The sequence below is a fragment of the Oncorhynchus masou genome, unplaced genomic scaffold (assembly GCF_036934945.1).
Source record: "Oncorhynchus masou masou isolate Uvic2021 unplaced genomic scaffold, UVic_Omas_1.1 unplaced_scaffold_487, whole genome shotgun sequence".
NCBI lineage: Eukaryota > Metazoa > Chordata > Actinopteri > Salmoniformes > Salmonidae > Oncorhynchus > Oncorhynchus masou.
The window spans coordinates 174,138-198,037 of NW_027011265.1; the positions used below are offsets into that span (position 1 = coordinate 174,138).

Below are 23,900 nucleotides of genomic sequence, written 5' to 3' on the forward strand. Positions count from 1 at the left end.
GTTAATATAGTGTAGTTAACCAGTGTAATATATAGTGTAGTTAACCAGTGTAATATATAGTGTAGTTACCCTGTGTAATATATAGTGCAAATATTTTTAAGGAAAATGTTTTCACTTAAATCAATGAAATACATGCAGTTGTGGAAGCACAACTTACCGTTTTCTTTTCTGACCTCCTCTGTAAACAGAAGAAAGAGAAGATAAAACATGATGTATTATGGGTACTAGAACATGAAGACAGACTACATCCTCACTATTCTGACCTCCTCTGGAGACAGTAGATAAAACATGATGCATTATGGGTACTAGAACATGAAGACAGACTACATCCTCTCTATTCTGACCTCCTCTGGAGACAGTAGATAAAAATGATGCATTATGGGTACTAGAACATGAAGACAGACTACATGAATATAGTAAACACAGAGACAACACTTACCCAGCTGTCCAGTCAGGTTTTGAAGATCATCTAGGGGAGAAATATATTTAATCATCTTGCCACCAAAACAGACAGACAGACAGACAGACAGACAGACAGACAGATACATAGACAGACACAAACACACTACTTACAAAGGTAACATTCTTCCTCATTTGAATCTGTGGATGTTGGTAAAAAAACAGATAATCAGTTATTAGACATGTTGACACCTAAAACCATCATGTTATTATCAAACCCTGCTGGTCCCTCCTTAGAGCCTGGTTCCTCTCTACCCAGTACAGCCAGTAGAGGACTGGTCACCCTCAGAGCCTGGTTCCTCTGGTCTACCCAGTACAGCCAGTAGAGGACTGGTCACCCCTCAGAGCCTGGTTCCTCTGGTCTACCCAGTACAGCCAGTAGAGGACTGGTCACCCCTCAGAGCCTGGTTCCTCTGGTCTACCCAGTACAGCCAGTAGAGGACTGGTCACCCCTCAGAGACTGGTTCCTCTGGTCTACCCAGTACAGCCAGTAGAGGACTGGTCACCCTCAGAGCCTGGTTCCTCTGGTCTACCCAGTACAGCCAGTAGAGAACTGGTCACCCCTCAGAGCCTGGTTCCTCTGGTCTACCCAGTACAGCCAGAAGAGGACTGGTCAACCCTCAGAGCCTGGTTCCTCTCTACCCAGTACAGCCAGTAGAGGACTGGTCACCCCTCAGAGCCTGGTTCCTCTGGTCTACCCAGTACAGCCAGTAGAGGACTGGTCACCCCTCAGAGCCTGGTTCCTCTCTCCCCAGTACAGCCAGTAGAGGACTGGTCACCCCTCAGAGCCTGGTTCCTCTGGTCTACCCAGTACAGCCAGAAGAGAACTGGTCAACCCTCAGAGCCTGGTTCCTCTCTACTCAGGACAGCCAGTAGAGGACTGGTCTCTCTCTTCCTCGGTTTCTGCCTTTCTAGGGAGTTTTTCCTAGCCAACGTGCTTCTCCACCTGCATTGCTTGCTGTTTGGGGTTTTAGGCTGGGTTTCTGTACAGCACTTTGAGATATCAGCTGATGTAAGAAGGGCTTTATAAATACATTTGATTGATCAATTGATGCCGGGCGATTAGGCCTGGCTCGCAGTCGGTGTTCCAATTCATCTCAAAGGTGTTTGATGGGGTTGAGGTCAGGGCTCTGTGCAGGCCAGTCAAGTTCTTCCATACCAATCTTGACAAACCATTTCTGTATGGACCTCACTTTGTGCATAGTGGCATTGTCATGCAGAAACAGGAAAGGGTCTCTCCCAAACTGTTGCCACAAATATTTCCCTTCACTGGAACTAAGGGGCCCAAAACATGAAACAGCCCCAGATCATTATTTATCCTCCACCAAACTTTACAGTTGGCACTATGCATTGGGAAGGTAGCGTTCTCCTGGAATTCGCCAAACCCAGATTAATCTGTCAGACTGCCAGATGGTGAAGCGTGATTCATCATTCCTGAGAACGTATTTCCACTAGTCCAGAGTCCAATGGCGGTGAGCTTTACACCACTCCACCCGACTCTTGGCATTGAGCATGGTGGTCTTAGGCTTGTGTGCGGCTGCTCGGCCACGGAAACCCATTTCATGAAGCTTCAGACAAACAGTTATTGTGTTGACGTTCCTTCCAGAGGCAGTTTGGAACTCTGTAGTGAGTGTTGCAACTGAGGACAGGTGATTTTTACACCCTTCAACACTTGGCGGTCCCATTCTGTGAGATTCTGTGGCCTACCACTAAACGGCTGACGCATTTTTGCTCCTAGATGTTTCCACTCCACAATAACAGCACTTACAGTTGACCGGGCAGCTCCAGCAGGGCAGAAACTTGATGAACTGACTTGTTGGAAAGGTGGCATCCTAAGACAGTGCAACGTTGAAAGTCACTGAGCTCTTCAGTAAGGCCATTCTACTGACAATGTTTGTCTATGGAGATTGCATGGCTGTGTGCTTGATTTTATACACCTGTCAGCAACGGGTGTGGCTGAAATATAATCAGTGTAATATATAGTGTAGTTAACCAGTGTAATTTATAGTGTAGTTAATCAGTGTAATTTATAGTGTAGTTAATCAGTGTAATTTATAGTGTAGTTAATCAGTGTAATATATAGTGTAATATATAGTGTAATATATAGTGTAGTTAATCAGTGTAATATATAGTGTAGTTAATCAGTGTAATATATAGTGTAGTTAGTCAGTGTAATATATAGTGTAGGTAATCAGTGTAATGTATAGTGTAGTTAATCAGTGTAATGTATAGTGTAGTTAATCAGTGTAATATATAGTGTAGTTAACCAGTGTAATATATAGTGTAGTTAATATATAGTGTAGTTAATCAGTGTAATATATAGTGTAATATATAGTGTAATATATAGTGTAGTTAATCAGTGTAATATATAGTGTAGTTAATCAGTGTAATATATAGTGTAGTTAGTCAGTGTAATATATAGTGTAGGTAATCAGTGTAATGTATAGTGTAGTTAATCAGTGTAATGTATAGTGTAGTTAATCAGTGTAATATATAGTGTAGTTAACCAGTGTAATATATAGTGTAGTTAATATATAGTGTAGTTAATCAGTGTAATATATAGTATAGTTAACCAGTGTAATATATAGTGTAGTTAACCAGTGCAATATATAGTGTAGTTAACCGGTGTAATATATAGTGTAGTTAGTCGGTGTAATATATAGTGTAGTTAGTCAGTGTAATATATAGTGTAGTTAATCAGTGTAATTTATAGTGTAGTTAATCAGTGTAATATATAGTGTAATATATAGTGTAGTTAATCAGTGTAATATATAGTGTAGTTAATCAGTGTAATATATAGTGTAGTTAGTCAGTGTAATATATAGTGTAGGTAATCAGTGTAATGTATAGTGTAGTTAATCAGTGTAATGTATAGTGTAGTTAATCAGTGTAATATATAGTGTAGTTAACCAGTGTAATATATAGTGTAGTTAATATATAGTGTAGTTAATCAGTGTAATATATAGTATAGTTAACCAGTGTAATATATAGTGTAGTTAACCAGTGCAATATATAGTGTAGTTAACCGGTGTAATATATAGTGTAGTTAACCGGTGTAATATATAGTGTAGTTAGTCAGTGTAATATATAGTGTAGTTAGTCAGTGTAATATATAGTGTAGTTAACCAGTGTAATATATAGTGTAGTTAACCAGTGTAATATATAGTGTAGTTAACCAGTGTAATATATAGTGTAGTTAATCAGTGTAATATATAGTGTAGTTAACCAGTGTAATATATAGTGTAGTTAACCAGTGCAATATATAGTGTAGTTAATATAGTGTAGTTAACCAGTGTAATATATAGTGTAGTTAATATAGTGTAGTTAACCAGTGTAATATATAGTGTAGTTAACCAGTGTAATATATAGTGTAGTTACCCTGTGTAATATATAGTGCAAATATTTTTAAGGAAAATGTTTTCACTTAAATCAATGAAATACATGCAGTTGTGGAAGCACAACTTACCGTTTTCTTTTCTGACCTCCTCTGTAAACAGAAGAAAGAGAAGATAAAACATGATGTATTATGGGTACTAGAACATGAAGACAGACTACATCCTCACTATTCTGACCTCCTCTGGAGACAGTAGATAAAACATGATGCATTATGGGTACTAGAACATGAAGACAGACTACATCCTCTCTATTCTGACCTCCTCTGGAGACAGTAGATAAAAATGATGCATTATGGGTACTAGAACATGAAGACAGACTACATGAATATAGTAAACACAGAGACAACACTTACCCGGCTGTCTTGTCAGGTTTTGAAGATCATCTAGGGGAGAAATATATTTAATCATCTTGCCACCAAAACAGACAGACAGACAGACAGACAGACAGACAGACAGGTACATAGACAGACACAAACACACTACTTACAAAGGTAACATTCTTCCTCATTTGAATCTGTGGATGTTGGTAAAAAAACAGATAATCAGTTATTAGACATGTTGACACCTAAAACCATCATGTTATTATCAAACCCTGCTGGTCCCTCCTTAGAGCCTGGTTCCTCTCTACCCAGTACAGCCAGTAGAGGACTGGTCACCCCTCAGAGCCTGGTTCCTCTGGTCTACCCAGTACAGCCAGTAGAGGACTGGTCACCCCTCAGAGCCTGGTTCCTCTGGTCTACCCAGTACAGCCAGTAGAGGACTGGTCACCCCTCAGAACCTGGTTCCTCTCTACCCAGTACAGCCAGTAGAGGACTGGTCACCCCTCAGAGCCTGGTTCCTCTCTCCCCAGTACAGCCAGTAGAGGACTGGTCACCCCTCAGAGCCTGGTTCCTCTGGTCTACCCAGTACAGCCAGTAGAGGACTGGTCACCCCTCAGAGCCTGGTCCCTCTCTACCCAGTACAGCCAGTAGAGGACTGGTCACCCCTCAGAGCCTGGTCCCTCTCTACCCAGTACAGCCAGTAGAGGACTGGTCACCCCTCAGAGCCTGGTTCCTCTCTCCCCAGTACAGCCAGTAGAGGACTGGTCACCCCTCAGAGCCTGGTTCCTCTGGTCTACCCAGTACAGCCAGTAGAGGACTGGTCACCCCTCAGAGCCTGGTTCCTCTCCACCCAGTACAGCCAGTAGAGGACTGGTCACCCCTCAGAGCCTGGTTCCTCTGGTCTACCCAGTACAGCCAGTAGAGGACTGGTCACCCCTCAGAGCCCGGCTCCTCTCTACCCAGTACAGCCAGTAGAGGACTGGTCACCCCTCAGAGCCTGGTTCCTCTCTACCCAGTACAGCCAGTAGAGGACTGGTCACCCCTCAGAGCCTGGTTCCTCTCTACCCAGTACAGCCAGTAGAGGACTGGTCACCCCTCAGAGCCTGGTTCCTCTCTACCCAGTACAGCCAGTAGAGGACTGGTCACCCCTCAGAGCCTGGATCCTCTCTACCCAGTACAGCCAGTAGAGGACTGGTCACCCCTCAGAGCCTGGTTCCTCTCTACCCAGTACAGCCAGTAGAGGACTGGTCACCCCTCAGAGCCTGGTCCCTCTCTACCCAGTACAGCCAGAAGAGGACTGGTAAACCCCTCAGAGCCTGGTTCCTCTGGTCTACCCAGTACAGCCAGTAGAGGACTGGTAAACCCCTCAGAGCCTGGTTCCTCTCTACCCATTACAGCCAGTAGAGGACTGGTCAACCCTCAGAGCCTGGTTCCTCTCTACCCAGTACAGCCAGTAGAGGACTGGTCACCCCTCAGAGCCTGGTCCCTCTCTACCCAGTACAGCCAGTAGAGGACTGGTAAACCCCTCAGAGCCTGGTTCCTCTGGTCTACCCAGTACAGCCAGTAGAGGACTGGTCACCCCTCAGAGCCTGGTTCCTCTCTACCCAGTACAGCCAGTAGAGGACTGGTCACCCCTCAGAGCCTGGTTCCTCTGGTCTACCCAGTACAGCCAGTAGAGGACTGGTCACCCCTCAGAGCCTGGTTGCTCTGGTCTACCCAGTACAGCCAGTAGAGGACTGGTCACCCCTCAGAGCCTGGTTCCTCTCTACCCAGTACAGCCAGTAGAGGACTGGTCACCCCTCAGAGCCTGGTTCCTCTCTACCCAGTACAGCCAGTAGAGGACTGGTCACCCCTCAGAGCCTGGTTCCTCTCTACCCAGTACAGCCAGTAGAGGACTGGTCACCCCTCAGAGCCTGGTTCCTCTCTACCCAGTACAGCCAGTAGAGGACTGGTCACCCCTCAGAGCCTGGTTCCTCTGGTCTACCCAGTACAGCCAGTAGAGGACTGGTCACCCTCAGAGCCTGGTTCCTCTGGTCTACCCAGTACAGCCAGTAGAGGACTGGTCACCCCTCAGAACCTGGTTCCTCTCTACCCAGTACAGCCAGTAGAGGACTGGTCACCCTCAGAGCCTGGTTCCTCTCTCCCCAGTACAGCCAGTAGAGGACTGGTCACCCCTCAGAGCCTGGTTCCTCTGGTCTACCCAGTACAGCCAGTAGAGGACTGGTCACCCCTCAGAGCCTGGTCCTCTCTACCCAGTACAGCCAGTAGAGGACTGGTCACCCCTCAGAGCCTGGTCCCTCTCTACCCAGTACAGCCAGTAGAGGACTGGTCACCCCTCAGAGCCTGGTTCCTCTCTCCCCAGTACAGCCAGTAGAGGACTGGTCACCCTCAGAGCCTGGTTCCTCTGGTCTACCCAGTACAGCCAGTAGAGGACTGGTCACCCCTCAGAGCCTGGTTCCTCTCCACCCAGTACAGCCAGTAGAGGACTGGTCACCCCTCAGAGCCTGGTTCCTCTGGTCTACCCAGTACAGCCAGTAGAGGACTGGTCACCCCTCAGAGCCCGGCTCCTCTCTACCCAGTACAGCCAGTAGAGGACTGGTCACCCCTCAGAGCCTGGTTCCTCTCTACCCAGTACAGCCAGTAGAGGACTGGTCACCCCTCAGAGCCTGGTTCCTCTCTACCCAGTACAGCCAGTAGAGGACTGGTCACCCTCAGAGCCTGGTTCCTCTCTACCCAGTACAGCCAGTAGAGGACTGGTCACCCCTCAGAGCCTGGATCCTCTCTACCCAGTACAGCCAGTAGAGGACTGGTCACCCCTCAGAGCCTGGTTCCTCTCTACCCAGTACAGCCAGTAGAGGACTGGTCACCCCTCAGAGCCTGGTCCCTCTCTACCCAGTACAGCCAGAAGAGGACTGGTAAACCCTCAGAGCCTGGTTCCTCTGGTCTACCCAGTACAGCCAGTAGAGGACTGGTAAACCCCTCAGAGCCTGGTTCCTCTCTACCCATTACAGCCAGTAGAGGACTGGTCAACCCTCAGAGCCTGGTTCCTCTCTACCCAGTACAGCCAGTAGAGGACTGGTCACCCCTCAGAGCCTGGTCCCTCTCTACCCAGTACAGCCAGTAGAGGACTGGTAAACCCCTCAGAGCCTGGTTCCTCTGGTCTACCCAGTACAGCCAGTAGAGGACTGGTCACCCTCAGAGCCTGGTTCCTCTCTACCCAGTACAGCCAGTAGAGGACTGGTCACCCCTCAGAGCCTGGTTCCTCTGGTCTACCCAGTACAGCCAGTAGAGGACTGGTCACCCCTCAGAGCCTGGTTGCTCTGGTCTACCCAGTACAGCCAGTAGAGGACTGGTCACCCCTCAGAGCCTGGTTCCTCTCTACCCAGTACAGCCAGTAGAGGACTGGTCACCCCTCAGAGCCTGGTTCCTCTCTACCCAGTACAGCCAGTAGAGGACTGGTCACCCCTCAGAGCCTGGTTCCTCTCTACCCAGTACAGCCAGTAGAGGACTGGTCACCCCTCAGAGCCTGGTTCCTCTCTACCCAGTACAGCCAGTAGAGGACTGGTCACCCCTCAGAGCCTGGTTCCTCTGGTCTACCCAGTACAGCCAGTAGAGGACTGGTCATCCCTCCATATTAGTTACATTGGTTTAGTTTGAACAGGCAGACTGGCACTAAGAACAGAGGGAACGTTTCTCCAGTCAGCTCCATTATTAGTTACATTGGTTTAGTTTGAACAGGCAGACTGGCACTAAGAACAGAGGGAACGTTTCTCCAGTCAGCTCCATTATTAGTTACATTGGTTTAGTTTGAACAGGCAGACTGGCACTAAGAACAGAGGGAACGTTTCTCCAGTCAGCTCCATTACTAGTTACATTATTAGTTACATTGGTTTAGTTTGAACAGGCAGACTGGCACTAAGAACAGAGGGAACGTTTCCCTAGTCAGCTCCATTATTAGTTACATTAATTTAGTTTGAACAGGCAGACTGGCACTAAGAACAGAGGGAACGTTTCACCAGTCAGCTCCATTATTAGTTACATTGGTTTAGTTTGAACAGGCAGACTGGCACTAAGAACAGAGGGAACGTTGCCCCAGTCAGCTCCATTACTAGTTACATTATTAGTTACATTGGTTTAGTTTGAACAGGCAGACTGGCACTAAGAACAGAGGGAACGTTTCCCCAGTCAGCTCCATTACTAGTTACATTATTAGTTACATTGGTTTAGTTTGAACAGGCAGTCTGGCACTAAGAACAGAGGGAACGTTTCCCCAGTCAGCTCCATTACTAGTTACATTATTAGTTACATTGGTTTAGTTTGAACAGGCAGACTGGCACTAAGAACAGAGGGAACGTTTCCCCAGTCAGCTCCATTATTAGTTACATTGGTTTAGTTTGAACAGGCAGACTGGCACTAAGAACAGAGGGAACGTTTCCCCAGTCAGCTCCATTATTAGTTACATTGGTTTAGTTTGAACAGGCAGACTGGCACTAAGAACAGAGGGAACGTTTCCCCAGTCAGCTCCATTATTAGTTACATTGGTTTAGTTTGAACAGGCAGACTGGCACTAAGAACAGAGGGAACGTTTCCCCAGTCAGCTCCATTATTAGTTACATTGGTTTAGTTTGAACAGGCAGACTGGCACTAAGAACAGAGGGAACGTTTCCCCAGTCAGCTCCATTAGTAGTTACATTGGTTTAGTTTGAACAGGCAGTCTGGCACTAAGAACAGAGGGAACGTTTCCCCAGTCAGCTCCATTATTAGTTACATTAATTTAGTTTGAACAGGCAGTCTGGCACTAAGAACAGAGGGAACGTTTCCCCAGTCAGCTCCATTATTAGTCACATTGGTTTAGTTTGAACAGGCAGACTGGCACTAAGAACAGAGGGAACGTTTCCCCAGTCAGCTCCATTATTAGTTACATTGGTTTAGTTTGAACAGGCAGTCTGGCACTAAGAACAGAGGGAACGTTTCCCCAGTCAGCTCCATTATTAGTTACATTGGTTTAGTTTGAACAGGCAGACTGGCACTAAGAACAGAGGGAACGTTTCCCCAGTCAGCTCCATTATTAGTTACATTGGTTTAGTTTGAACAGGCAGACTGGCACTAAGAACAGAGGGAACGTTTCCCCAGTCAGCTCCATTATTAGTTACATTGGTTTAGTTTGAACAGGCAGACTGGCACTAAGAACAGAGGGAACGTTTCCCCCAGTCAGCTCCATTATTAGTTACATTGGTCTAGTTTGAACAGGCAGACTGGCACTAAGAACAGAGGGAACGTTGCCCCAGTCAGCTCCATTATTAGTTACATTGGTTTAGTTTGAACAGGCAGACTGGCACTAAGAACAGAGGGAACGTTTCCCCAGTCAGCTCCATTATTAGTGCAATTCCACTTAAAGTGCTTCTCTGTGCTACTACTACTAATAATAATAATAACTAGTAATAGTGAAGTAATACTGCACAATTAACAGTTTCTATTTGGTTTAGATGGACACAGTTCGACACAAAAGCATAATCAGTGCTCTAACTCCCCCTAGTGGTGGTCTGAGGTAGTGATGCAGGGAAGGATACATGGCTGGTATCTCAGTCTATTGGGTTCACCCTAGTAAACTATAGGAGGATACATGGCTGATATCTCAGTCTATTGATGTAATAGAGTTGGGTTCACCCTAGTAAACTATAGGAGGATACATGGCTGGTATCTCAGTCTATTGGGTTCACCCTAGTAAACTATAGGAGGATACATGGCTGATATCTCAGTCTATTGATGTAATAGAGTTGGGTTCACCCTAGTAAACTATAGGAGGATACATGGCTGATATCTCAGTCTATTGGGTTCACCCTAGTAAACTATAGGAGGATACATGGCTGATATCTCAGTCTATTGGGTTCACCCTAGTAAACTATAGGAGGATACATGGCTGGTATCTCAGTCTATTGGGTTCACCCTAGTAAACTATAGGAGTATACATGGCTGGTATCTCAGTCTATTGATGTAATAGAGTTGGGTTCACCCTAGTAAACTATAGGAGGATACATGGCTGATATCTCAGTCTATTGGGTTCACCCTAGTAAACTATAGGAGGATACATGGCTGATATCTCAGTCTATTGGGTTCACCCTAGTAAACTATAGGAGGATACATGGCAGGTATCTCAGTCTATTGATGTAATAGAGTTGGGTTCACCCTAGTAAACTATAGGAGGATACATGGCTGGTATCTCAGTCTATTGGGTTCACCCTAGTAAACTATAGGAGGATACATGGCTGATATCTCAGTCTATTGGGTTCACCCTAGTAAACTATAGGAGGATACATGGCTGGTATCTCAGTCTATTGGGTTCACCCTAGTAAACTATAGGAGGATACATGGCTGATATCTCAGTAATCATTGGGTTCACCCTAGTAAACTATAGGAGGATACATGGCTGGTATCTCAGTCTATTGATGTAATAGAGTTGGGTTCACCCTAGTAAACTATAGGAGGATACATGGCTGGTATCTCAGTCTATTGATGTAATAGAGTTGGGTTCACCCTAGTAAACTATAGGAGGATACATGGCTGGTATCTCAGTCTATTGGGTTCACCCTAGTAAACTATAGGAGGATACATGGCTGGTATCTCAGTCTATTGGGTTCACCCTAGTAAACTATAGGAGGATACATGGCTGGTATCTCAGTCTATTGGGTTCACCCTAGTAAACTATAGGAGGATACATGGCTGGTATCTCAGTCTATTGATGTAATAGAGTTGGGTTCACCCTAGTAAACTATAGGAGGATACATGGCTGGTATCTCAGTCTATTGATGTAATAGAGTTGGGTTCACCCTAGTAAACTATAGGAGGATACATGGCTGGTATCTCAGTCTATTGGGTTCACCCTAGTAAACTATAGGAGGATACATGGCTGGTATCTCAGTCTATTGGGTTCACCCTAGTAAACTATAGGAGGATACATGGCTGGTATCTCAGTCTATTGGGTTCACCCTAGTAAACTATAGGAGGATACATGGCTGATATCTCAGTCTATTGGGTTCACCCTAGTAAACTATAGGAGGATACATGGCTGGTATCTCAGTCTATTGGGTTCACCCTAGTAAACTATAGGAGGGTACATGGCTGGTATCTCAGTCTATTGGGTTCACCCTAGTAGACTATAGGAGGATACATGGCTGGTATCTCAGTCTATTGATGTAATAGAGTTGGGTTCACCCTAGTAAACTATAGGAGGACACATGGCTGGTATCTCAGTCTATTGGGTTCACCCTAGTAAACTATAGGAGGATACATGGCTGGTATCTCAGTCTATTGATGTAATAGAGTTGGGTTCACCCTAGTAAACTATAGGAGGATACATGGCTGATATCTCAGTCTATTGGGTTCACCCTAGTAAACTATAGGAGGATACATGGCTGGTATCTCAGTCTATTGGGTTCACCCTAGTAAACTATAGGAGGATACATGGCTGGTATCTCAGTCTATTGATGTAATAGAGTTGGGTTCACCCTAGTAAACTATAGGAGGATACATGGCTGGTATCTCAGTCTATTGGGTTCACCCTAGTAAAATATAGGAGGATACATGGCTGGTATCTCAGTCTATTGGGTTCACCCTAGTAAACTATAGGAGGATACATGGCTGATATCTCAGTCTATTGGGTTCACCCTAGTAAACTATAGGAGGATACATGGCTGGTATCTCTCTACCAGAGGTAGAGAGGTTCTTACCCAGGTGATAGACTAGATAAGGTTTATATTCCAGTGATATGTAACCAGAGGTAGAGAGGTTCTTACCCAGGTGATAGACTAGATAAGGTTTATATTCCAGTGATATGTAACCAGAGGTAGAGAGGTTCTTACCCAGGTGATAGACTAGATAAGGTTTATATTCCAGTGATATGTAACCAGAGGTAGAGAGGTTCTTACCCAGGTGATAGACTAGATAAGGTTTATATTCCAGTGATATGTAACCAGAGGTAGAGAGGTTCTTACCCAGGTGATAGACTAGATAAGGTTTATATTCCAGTGATATGTAACCAGAGGTAGAGAGGTTCTTACCCAGGTGATAGACTAGATAAGGTTTATATTCCAGTGATATGTAACCAGAGGTAGAGAGGTTCTTACCCAGGTGATAGACTAGATAAGGTTTATATTCCAGTGATATGTAACCAGAGGTAGAGAGGTTCTTACCCAGGTGATAGACTAGATAAGGTTTATATTCCAGTGATATGTAACCAGAGGTAGAGAGGTTCTTACCCAGGTGATAGACTAGATAAGGTTTATATTCCAGTGATATGTAACCAGAGGTAGAGAGGTTCTTACCCAGGTCATAGACTAGATAAGGTTTATATTCCAGTGATATGTAACCAGAGGTAGAGAGGTTCTTACCCAGGTGATAGACTAGATTAGGTTTATATTCCAGTGATATGTAACCAGAGGTAGACCCATCAGAGTAAAAACAGTTCTTACCCAGGTGATAGACTAGATAAGGTTTATATTCCAGTGATATGTAACCAGAGTCTGTAGATTAAGAGGACATTCTTACCCAGGTGATAGACTAGATAAGGTTTATATTCCAGTGATATGTAACCAGAGGTAGAGAGGTTCTTACCCAGGTGATAGACTAGATAAGGTTTATATTCCAGTGATATGTAACCAGAGGTTAGATGAGGTTCTTACCTGAGGTCGATGAGATTAGGTCAGGTTCCAGATCCAGTAGAATCCTGTAAAAGTCTGATTTCATTTTTACCCCTCCAAAGGTTAGAGCCTCGTACAACAGTCTCATCTGGTCCTGTCTGGTCCTGGCAGCATGGATCTTAGAGTACGTCTCAGAACGGATCAAGTAAAATGCTATGGGAATCACCATGGTAACATTCTGAATGAGGTAATGGGAGTGTATGTTCACAACCAGGGCATCACCTAGAAGAGGAAAGAAAACAGATGTAGAGTTATATACTGTAGAACAAGAGGACATTACTAGTCAGGTTAGATGTAGAGTTATATACTGCAGAACAAGAGGACATTACTAGTCAGGTTAGATGTAGAGTTATATACTGTAGAACAAGAGGACATTACTAGTCAGGTTAGATGTAGAGCCCTGTCAAGACAAAACAGTTGACCCATCAGTATTATAGTAATAAACCATGAGGTCTGTGATTAACAGTTGACCCATCAGTATTATAGTAATAAACCATGAGGTCTGTGATTAACAGTTGACCCATCAGTATTATAGTAATAAACCATGAGGTCTGTGATTAACAGTTGACCCATCAGTATTATAGTAATAAACCATGAGGTCTGTGATTAACAGTTGACCCATCAGTATTATAGTAATAAACCATGAGGTCTGTGATTAACAGTTGACCCATCAGTATTATAGTAATAAACCATGAGGTCTGTGATTAACAGTTGACCCATCAGTATTATAGTAATAAACCATGAGGTCTGTGATTAACAGTTGACCCATCAGTATTATAGTAATAAACCATGAGGTCTGTGATTAACAGTTGACCCATCAGTATTATAGTAATAAACCATGAGGTCTGTGATTAACAGTTGACCCATCAGTATTATAGTAATAAACCATGAGGTCTGTGATTAACAGTTGACCCATCAGTATTATAGTAATAAACCATGAGGTCTGTGATTAACAGTTGACCCATCAGTATTATAGTAATAAACCATGAGGTCTGTGATTAACAGTTGACCCATCAGTATTATAGTAATAAACCATGAGGTCTGTGATTAACAGTTGACCCATCAGTATTATAGTAATAAACCATGAGGTCTGTGATTAACAGTTGACCCATCAGTATTATAGTAATAAACCACGAGGTCTGTGATTAACAGTTGACCCATCAGTATTATAGTAATAAACCATGAGGTCTGTGATTAACAGTTGACCCATCAGTATTATAGTAATAAACCATGAGGTCTGTGATTAACAGTTGACCCATCAGTATTATAGTAATAAACCATGAGGTCTGTGATTAACAGTTGACCCATCAGTATTATAGTAATAAACCATGAGGTCTGTGATTAACAGTTGACCCATCAGTATTATAGTAATAAACCATGAGGTCTGTGATTAACAGTTGACCCATCAGTATTATAGTAATAAACCATGAGGTCTGTGATTAACAGTTGACCCATCAGTATTATAGTAATAAACCATGAGGTCTGTGATTAACAGTTGACCCATCAGTATTATAGTAATAAACCATGAGGTCTGTGATTAACAGTTGACCCATCAGTATTATAGTAATAAACCATGAGGTCTGTGATTAACAGTTGACCCATCAGTATTATAGTAATAAACCATGAGGTCTGTGATTAACAGTTGACCCATCAGTATTATAGTAATAAACCATGAGGTCTGTGATTAACAGTTGACCCATCAGTATTATAGTAATAAACCATGAGGTCTGTGATTAACAGTTGACCCATCAGTATTATAGTAATAAACCATGAGGTCTGTGATTAACAGTTGACCCATCAGTATTATAGTAATAAACCATGAGGTCTGTGATTAACAGTTGACCCATCAGTATTATAGTAATAAACCATGAGGTCTGTGATTAACAGTTGACCCATCAGTATTATAGTAATAAACCATGAGGTCTGTGATTAACAGTTGACCCATCAGTATTATAGTAATAAACCATGAGGTCTGTGATTAACAGTTGACCCATCAGTATTATAGTAATAAACCAGGAGGTCTGTGATTAACAGTTGACCCATCAGTATTATAGTAATAAACCATGAGGTCTGTGATTAACAGTTGACCCATCAGTATTATAGTAATAAACCATGAGGTCTGTGATTAACAGTTGACCCATCAGTATTATAGTGATAAACCATGAGGTCTGTGATTAACAGTTGACCCATCAGTATTATAGTAATAAATAGATATGCCCTGTCAGAGAGGTGTTTCTGGGAGTTATGTCGGACCCTGTCAGAGAGGTGTTTCTGGGAGGAATGCTGGAGGTGTAGGAGTCAGGCGTCTCGGTGAGAGGTGTAGGAGTCAGGCGTCTAGGTGAGAGGTGTAGGAGTCAGGCGTCTAGGTGAGAGGTGTAGGAGTCAGGCGTCTCGGTGAGAGGTGTAGGAGTTGACGTCATCGGTAGGTTATAGGTAATAAGTCATGAGGTCTAGGTGAGGTTAACAGTTGACCCATCAGTATTATGTAATAAACCATGAGCGTCTCGGTGAGGTTAGGAGTGACCCATCTAGGTATGTAATAAAGTCATGAGCGTCTCGGTGAGAGGTGTAGGAGTCAGGCGTCTCGGTAAACCATGAGGTGTAGGAGTTGGCGTCTCGGTGAGAGGTGTAATAAGTCAGGCGTCTCGGTGAGAGGACCCATCAGGTGTAGTAAGTCAGGCGTCTAGGTGAGAGGTGTAGGAGTCAGGCGTCTAGGTGAGAGGTGTAGGAGTCAGCGTCTCGGTGAGTAGGTGTAGTAGTCAGGTCTGTGATTCTAGAGGTGAGAGGAGGTGTAGGAGTCAGGCGTCTCGGTGAGAGGTGAGGAGTCAGCGTCTAGGTGAAGGTGTAAGTCATGGCGTCTAGGTGAGAGGTGTAAGTCAGTCGGTGAGGTGTAGGATCAGGCGTCTCGGTGATAGGTAAGGTAAACCATGAGGCGTCTCGGTGAGAGGTGTAGGAGTCAGGCGTCAGGTGAGAGGTGTAGGAGTCAGGCGTCTGTGATTGAGAGGTGTGAGTCAGGCCATCAGTGATTATGTAATAAACCATCAGGCGTCTCTGTGATGAGTAACTTTTGGTGACCCATCAGTATTATAGTAATATGAGGTCTGTGAATAGAGTCTAGGTGACAGTGTAGGAGTCAGGCGTCTATTATAGGTGATAGGTGTATGAATAGAGTCATGAGAGTACAGGGAGTTATATCCTGATTTTGTCTGAAGGTAACCTGACAGTATATGGGTATAAATGAAAGCTCTATGGACAGTATATGGGTCATTCCTAGTTATATCCTGATCTAATACAGGACTGGTCTGAAGGTAACCTGGTATAAATGAATGCATGTATATGGGTCATTCTAGTTATATCCTGATCTAATACAGGACTGGTCTAAGGTAACCTGGTATAAATGAATAGAGTCTAATGGACAGTATATGGGTCATTCCTAGTTATATCCTGATCTAATACAGGACTGGTCTGAAGGTAACCTGGTATAAATGAATAGAGTCTAATGGACAGTATATGGGTCATTCCTAGTTATATCCTGATCTAATACAGGACTGGTCTGAAGGTAACCTGGTATAAATGAATAGAGTCTAATGGACAGTATATGGGTCATTCCTAGTTATATCCTGATCTAATACAGGACTGGTCTGAAGGTAACCTGGTATAAATGAATAGAGTCTAATGGACAGTATATGGGTCATTCCTAGTTATATCCTGATCTAATACAGGACTGGTCTGAAGGTAACCTGGTATAAATGAATAGAGTCTAATGGACAGTATATGGGTCATTCCTAGTTATATCCTGATCTAATACAGGACTGGTCTGAAGGTAACCTGGTATAAATGAATAGAGTCTAATGGACAGTATATGGGTCATTCCTAGTTATATCCTGATCTAATACAGGACTGGTCTGAAGGTAACCTGGTATAAATGAATAGAGTCTAATGGACAGTATATGGGTCATTCCTAGTTATATCCTGATCTAATAAACCAAAACTAAAACAAAAGCTCTTGGTGGTGTCCAGGTCAGGATAACCAGAACATTTATTTATTGAATGACTGAGTATATGACTGAGTCACTCAGCTTTATGTAGGTGAGGCTATATGACTGAGTCACTCAGCTTTATGTAGGTGTGAGGCTATATGACTGAGTCACTCAGCTTTATGTAGGTGAGGCTATATGACTGAGTCACTCAGCTTTATGTAGGTGAGGCTATATGACTGAGTCACTCAGCTTTATGTATGACTGGTCACTCAGCTTTATGTATGAGGCTATATGACTGAGTCACTCAGCTTTATGTAGGTGCTGAGGCTATATGACTGAGTCACTCAGCTTTATGTAGGTGATGAGGCTATATGACTGAGTCACTCAGCTTTATGTAGGTGATGAGGCTATATGACTGAGTCACTCAGCTTTATGTAGGTGCTGAGGCTATATGACTGAGTCACTCAGCTTTATGTAGGTGATGAGGCTATATGACTGAGTCACTCAGCTTTATGTAGGTGAGGCTATATGACTGAGTCACTCAGCTTTATGTAGGTGAGGCTATATGACTGAGTCACTCAGCTTTATGTAGGTGATGAGGCTATATGACTGAGTCACTCAGCTTTATGTAGGTGAGGCTATATGACTGAGTCACTCAGCTTTATGTAGGTGAGGCTATATGACTGAGTCACTCAGCTTTATGTAGGTGAGGCTATATGACTGAGTCACTCAGCTTTATGTAGGTGCTGAGGCTATATGACTGAGTCACTCAGCTTTATGTAGGTGATGAGGCTATATGACTGAGTCACTCAGCTTTATGTAGGTGATGAGGCTATATGACTGAGTCACTCAGCTTTATGTAGGTGAGGCTATATGACTGAGTCACTCAGCTTTATGTAGGTGCTGAGGCTATATGACTGAGTCACTCAGCTTTATGTAGGTGAGGCTATATGACTGAGTCACTCAGCTTTATGTAGGTGCTGAGGCTATATGACTGAGTCACTCAGCTTTATGTAGGTGATGAGGCTATATGACTGAGTCACTCAGCTTTATGTAGGTGAGGCTATATGACTGAGTCACTCAGCTTTATGTAGGTGCTGAGGCTATATGACTGAGTCACTCAGCTTTATGTAGGTGAGGCTATATGACTGAGTCACTCAGCTTTATGTAGGTGAGGCTATATGACTGAGTCACTCAGCTTTATGTAGGTGGTGAGGCTATATGACTGAGTCACTCAGCTTTATGTAGGTGAGGCTATATGACTGAGTCACTCAGCTTTATGTAGGTGCTGAGGCTATATGACTGAGTCACTCAGCTTTATGTAGGTGAGGCTATATGACTGAGTCACTCAGCTTTATGTAGGTGATGAGGCTATATGACTGAGTCACTCAGCTTTATGTAGGTGAGGCTATATGACTGAGTCACTCAGCTTTATGTAGGTGCTGAGGCTATATGACTGAGTCACTCAGCTTTATGTAGGTGAGGCTATATGACTGAGTCACTCAGCTTTATGTAGGTGAGGCTATATGACTGAGTCACTCAGCTTTATGTAGGTGAGGCTATATGACTGAGTCACTCAGCTTTATGTAGGTGGTGAGGCTATATGACTGAGTCACTCAGCTTTATGTAGGTGGTGAGGCTATATGACTGAGTCACTCAGCTTTATGTAGGTGCTGAGGCTATATGACTGAGTCACTCAGCTTTATGTAGGTGCTGAGGCTATATGACTGAGTCACTCAGCTTTATGTAGGTGCTGAGGCTATATGACTGAGTCACTCAGCTTTATGTAGGTGAGGCTATATGACTGAGTCACTCAGCTTTATGTAGGTGAGGCTATATGACTGAGTCACTCAGCTTTATGTAGGTGAGGCTATATGACTGAGTCACTCAGCTTTATGTAGGTGAGGCTATATGACTGAGTCACTCAGCTTTATGTAGGTGAGGCTATATGACTGAGTCACTCAGCTTTATGTAGGTGAGGCTATATGACTGAGTCACTCAGCTTTATGTAGGTGCTGAGGCTATATGACTGAGTCACTCAGCTTTATGTAGGTGATGAGGCTATATGACTGAGTCACTCAGCTTTATGTAGGTGGTGAGGCTATATGACTGAGTCACTCAGCTTTATGTAGGTGCTGAGGCTATATGACTGAGTCACTCAGCTTTATGTAGGTGAGGCTATATGACTGAGTCACTCAGCTTTATGTAGGTGAGGCTATATGACTGAGTCACTCAGCTTTATGTAGGTGAGGCTATATGACTGAGTCACTCAGCTTTATGTAGGTGAGGCTATATGACTGAGTCACTCAGCTTTATGTAGGTGATGAGGCTATATGACTGAGTCACTCAGCTTTATGTAGGGTGAGGCTATATGACTGAGTCACTCAGCTCTATGCAGGTGCTGAGGCTATATGACTGAGTCACTCAGCTTTATGTAGGTGAGGCTATATGACTGAGTCACTCAGCTCTATGTAGGTGCTGAACTGTAGTGAACATAGCATACATACTGTAGTAAACAGTCTATAGTACATATTGTAGGAAACATGCCAATACCGCCTGGCTCAATGCATCACCTGTTGCCTGTATTTCCTGATTCATTTTTACATTGTATTCCATTTCGACTCACTGAAGGTTGAAGATGGTCGCTCGTCATCTTCAACCATCAACTGTCTTCTGACTGTGATTAGAGTGTGCCGTGATGCCAGCAGAATACAGATGTCCTTAGCCATTCGATGAATGAAGGTGATGGGCGATCGGCTAAGGACATCTGTAATCTGTAGTTGAAGAAACTTGGACTTATGGAAAAGCTCGGTAAGACATGTTATATATATATATATATCTCTGATATCTAAGTCTGTTGATGTAAGAGTTGGGTTCACCCTAGTAGACTATAGGAGGATACATGGCTGGTATCTCAGTCTATTGGGTTCACCTAGTAAACTATAGGAGGATACATGGCTGATATCTCAGTCTATTGGGTTCACCCTAGTAAACTATAGGAGGATACATGGCTGGTATCTCAGTCTATTGATGTAATAGAGTTGGGTTCACTCCTATGTAAACTATAGGAGGATACATGGCTGATATCTCAGTCTATTGGGTTCACCCTAGTAAACTATAGGAGGATACATGGCTGGTATCTCAGTCTATTGAGGTTCACCTAGTAAACTATAGGAGGATACATGGCTGGTATCTCAGTCTATTGATGTAATAGAGTTGGGTTCACCCTAGTAAACTATAGGAGGATACATCAGCTGATATCTCAGTCTATTGGGTTCACCCTAGTAAACTATAGGAGGATACATGGCTGGTATCTCAGTCTATTGGGTTCACCCTAGTAAACTATAGGAGGATACATGACTGGTATCTCAGTTATTGGGTTCACCTAGTAAACTATAGGAGGATACATGGCTGGTATCTCAGTCTATTGGGTTCACCTAGTAAACTATAGGAGGATACATGGCTGGTATCTCAGTCTATTGATGTAATAGAGTTGGGTTCACCCTAGTAAACTATAGGAGGATACATGGCTGATATCTCAGTCTATTGATGTAATAGGAGTTGGGTTCACCTAGTAAACTATAGGAGGATACATGGCTGGTATCTCAGTCTATTGGGTTCAGTCCTAGTTATAGGAGGATACATGGCTGATATCTCAGTCTATTGATGTAATAGAGTTGACTGGTTCACCCTAGTAAACTATAGGAGGATACATGGCTGATATCTCAGTCTATTGGGTTCACCCTAGTAAACTATAGGAGGATACATGGCTGATATCTCAGTCTATTGATGTAATAGAGTTGGGTTCACCCTAGTAAACTATAGGAGGATAAATGGCTGATATCTCAGTCTATTGATGTAATAGAGTTGGGTTCACCCTAGTAAACTATATGAGGATACATGGCTGATATCTCAGTCTATTGATGTAATAGAGTTGGGTTCACCCTAGTAAACTATAGGAGGATACATGGCTGGTATCTCAGTCTATTGATGTAATAGAGTTGGGTTCACCCTAGTAGACTATAGGAGGATACATGGCTGATATCTCAGTCTATTGGGTTCACCCTAGTAAACTATAGGAGGATACATGGCTGGTATCTCAGTCTATTGGGTTCACCCTAGTAAACTATAGGAGGATACATGGCTGATATCTCAGTCTAGTTGGGTTCACCCTAGTAGACTATAGGAGGATACATGGCTGATATCTCAGTCTATTGGGTTCACCCTAGTAAACTATAGGAGGATACATGGCTGGTATCTCAGTCTATTGGGTTCACCCTAGTAAACTATAGGAGGATACATGGCTGATATCTCAGTCTATTGGGTTCACCCTAGTAAACTATAGGAGGATACATGGCTGGAATCTCAGTCTATTGGGTTCACCCTAGTAAACTATAGGAGGATACATGGCTGATATCTCAGTCTATTGGGTTCACCCTAGTAAACTATAGGAGGATACATGGCTGATATCTCAGTCTATTGATGTAATAGAGTTGGGTTCACCCTAGTAAACTATAGGAGGATACATGGCTGGTATCTCAGTCTATTGGGTTCACCCTAGTAAACTATAGGAGGATACATGGCTGATATCTCAGTCTATTGATGTAATAGAGTTGGGTTCACCCTAGTAAACTATAGGAGGGTACATGGCTGGTATCTCAGTCTATTGGGTTCACCCTAGTAAACTATAGGAGGATACATGGCTGGTATCTCAGTCTATTGGGTTCACCCTAGTAAACTATAGGAGGATACATGGCTGGTATCTCAGTCTATTGGGTTCACCCTAGTAAACTATAGGAGGATACATGGCTGATATCTCAGTCTATTGATGTAATAGAGTTGAGTTCACACTAGTAAACTATAGGAGGATACATGGCTGATATCTCAGTCTATTGGGTTCACCCTAGTAAACTATAGGAGGATACATGGCTGGTATCTCAGTCTATTGGGTTCACCCTAGTAAACTATAGGAGGATACATGGCTGGTATCTCAGTCTATTGGGTTCACCCTAGTAAACTATAGGAGGATACATGGCTGATATCTCAGTCTATTGGGTTCACCCTAGTAAACTATAGGAGGATACATGGCTGGTATCTCAGTCTATTGATGTAATAGAGTTGGGTTCACCCTAGTAAACTATAGGAGGATACATGGCTGGTATCTCAGTCTATTGGGTTCACCCTAGTAAACTATAGGAGGATACATGGCTGGTATCTCAGTCTATTGATGTAATAGAGTTGGGTTCACCCTAGTAAACTATAGGAGGATACATGGCTGATATCTCAGTCTATTGGGTTCACCCTATTAAACTATAGGAGGATACATGGCTGGTATCTCAGTCTATTGATGTAATAGAGTTGGGTTCACCCTAGTAAACTATAGGAGGATACATGGCTGATATCTCAGTCTATTGGGTTCACCCTAGTAAACTATAGGAGGATACATGGCTGATATCTCAGTCTATTGATGTAATAGAGTTGGGTTCACCCTAGTAAACTATAGGAGGATACATGGCTGGTATCTCAGTCTATTGGGTTCACCCTAGTAAACTATAGGAGGATACATGGCTGGTATCTCAGTCTATTGATGTAATAGAGTTGGGTTCACCCTAGTAAACTATAGGAGGATACATGGCTGGTATCTCAGTCTATTGGGTTCACCCTAGTAAACTATAGGAGGATACATGGCTGATATCTCAGTCTATTGGGTTCACCCTGGTAAACTATAGGAGGATACATGGCTGGTATCTGTCTATTGATCAGTCTAGTTGGGTTCACCCTAGTAAACTATAGGAGGATACATAGCTGGTATCTCAGTCTATTGGGTTCACCCTAGTAAACTATAGGAGGATACATGGCTGATATCTCAGTCTATTGATGTAATAGAGTTGGGTTCACCTAATAAACTATAGGAGGATACATGGCTGGTATCTCAGTCTATTGACCCTGTAATAGGAGGATACATGGCTGGAGTTGGGTTCACCCTAGTAAACTATAGGAGGATACATGGCTGATATCTCAGTCTATTGGGTTCACCCTAGTAAACTATAGGAGGGTATACAGTGCCTTGCGAAAGTATTCGGCCCCCTTGAACTTTGCGACCTTGTGCCACATTTCATGCTTCAAACATAAAGATATAAAACTGTATTTTTTGTGAAGAATCAACAACAAGTGGGACACAATCATGAAGTGGAATGACATTTATTGGATATTTCAAACTTTTTGAACAAATCAAAAACTGAAAAATTGGGCGTGCAAAGTTATTCAGCCCCTTTACTTTCAGTGCAGCAAACTCTCTCCAGAAGTTCAGTGAAGATCTCTGAATGATCCAATGTTGACCTAAATGACTAATGATGAAAAATACAATCCACCTGGGTGTAATCAAGTCTCCGTATAAATGCACCTGCACTGTGATAGTCTCAGAGGTCCGTTAAAAGCGCAGAGAGCATCATGAAGAACAAGGAACACACCAGGCAGGTCCGAGATACTGTTGTGAAGAAGTTTAAAGCCGGATTTGGATACAAAAAGATTTCCCAAGCTTTAAACATCCCAAGGAGCACTGTGCAAGCGATAATATTGAAATGGAAGGAGTATCAGACCACTGCAAATCTACCAAGACCTGGCCGTCCCTCTAAACTTTCAGCTCATACAAGGAGAAGACTGATCAGAGATGCAGCCAAGAGGCCCATGATCACTCTGGATGAACTGCAGAGATCTACAGCTGAGGTGGGAGACTCTGTCCATAGGACCACAATCAGTCGTATATTGCACAAATCTGGCCTTTATGGAAGAGTGGCAAGAAGAAAGCCATTTCTTAAAGATATCCATAAAAAGTGTAGTTTAAAGTTTGCCACAAGCCACCTGGGAGACACACCAAACATGTGGAAGGTGCTCTGGTCAGATGAAACCAAAATTGAACTTTTTGGCAACAATGCAAAACGTTATGTTTGGCGTAAAAGCAACACAGCTCATCACCATGACCACACCATCCCCACTGTCAAACATGGTGGTGGCAGCATCATGGTGTGGGCCTGCTTTTCTTCAGCAGGG

At 43.4% G+C, this 23,900-nt stretch overlaps 1 protein-coding gene across 5 annotated transcripts in view; it reads right to left on the bottom strand.

The window, feature by feature from the left end:
* Window positions 1-23,900, bottom strand: part of LOC135535386 (butyrophilin subfamily 3 member A2-like) — a 165,954-nt gene continuing 142,054 nt past the window's right edge. Inside the window, exons 7-12 of one of the 5 annotated variants that reach the window (XM_064962062.1) lie at window positions 4,342-4,368; window positions 4,208-4,237; window positions 3,926-3,946; window positions 574-600; window positions 440-469; window positions 11-178 (exon numbers count right to left, since the gene is read on the bottom strand). In XM_064962062.1, the coding sequence (XP_064818134.1) occupies window positions 66-178; window positions 440-469; window positions 574-600; window positions 3,926-3,946; window positions 4,208-4,237; window positions 4,342-4,368 (248 nt within the window). In that variant the 3' untranslated portion in view covers window positions 11-65. Of the gene's footprint in view, window positions 179-308; window positions 350-439; window positions 470-573; window positions 601-3,925; window positions 3,947-4,207; window positions 4,238-4,341; window positions 4,369-23,900 lie in introns of those variants that run through there. The other 4 variants (XM_064962064.1, XM_064962060.1, XM_064962063.1 and 1 more) reach the window with 4 other exon arrangements.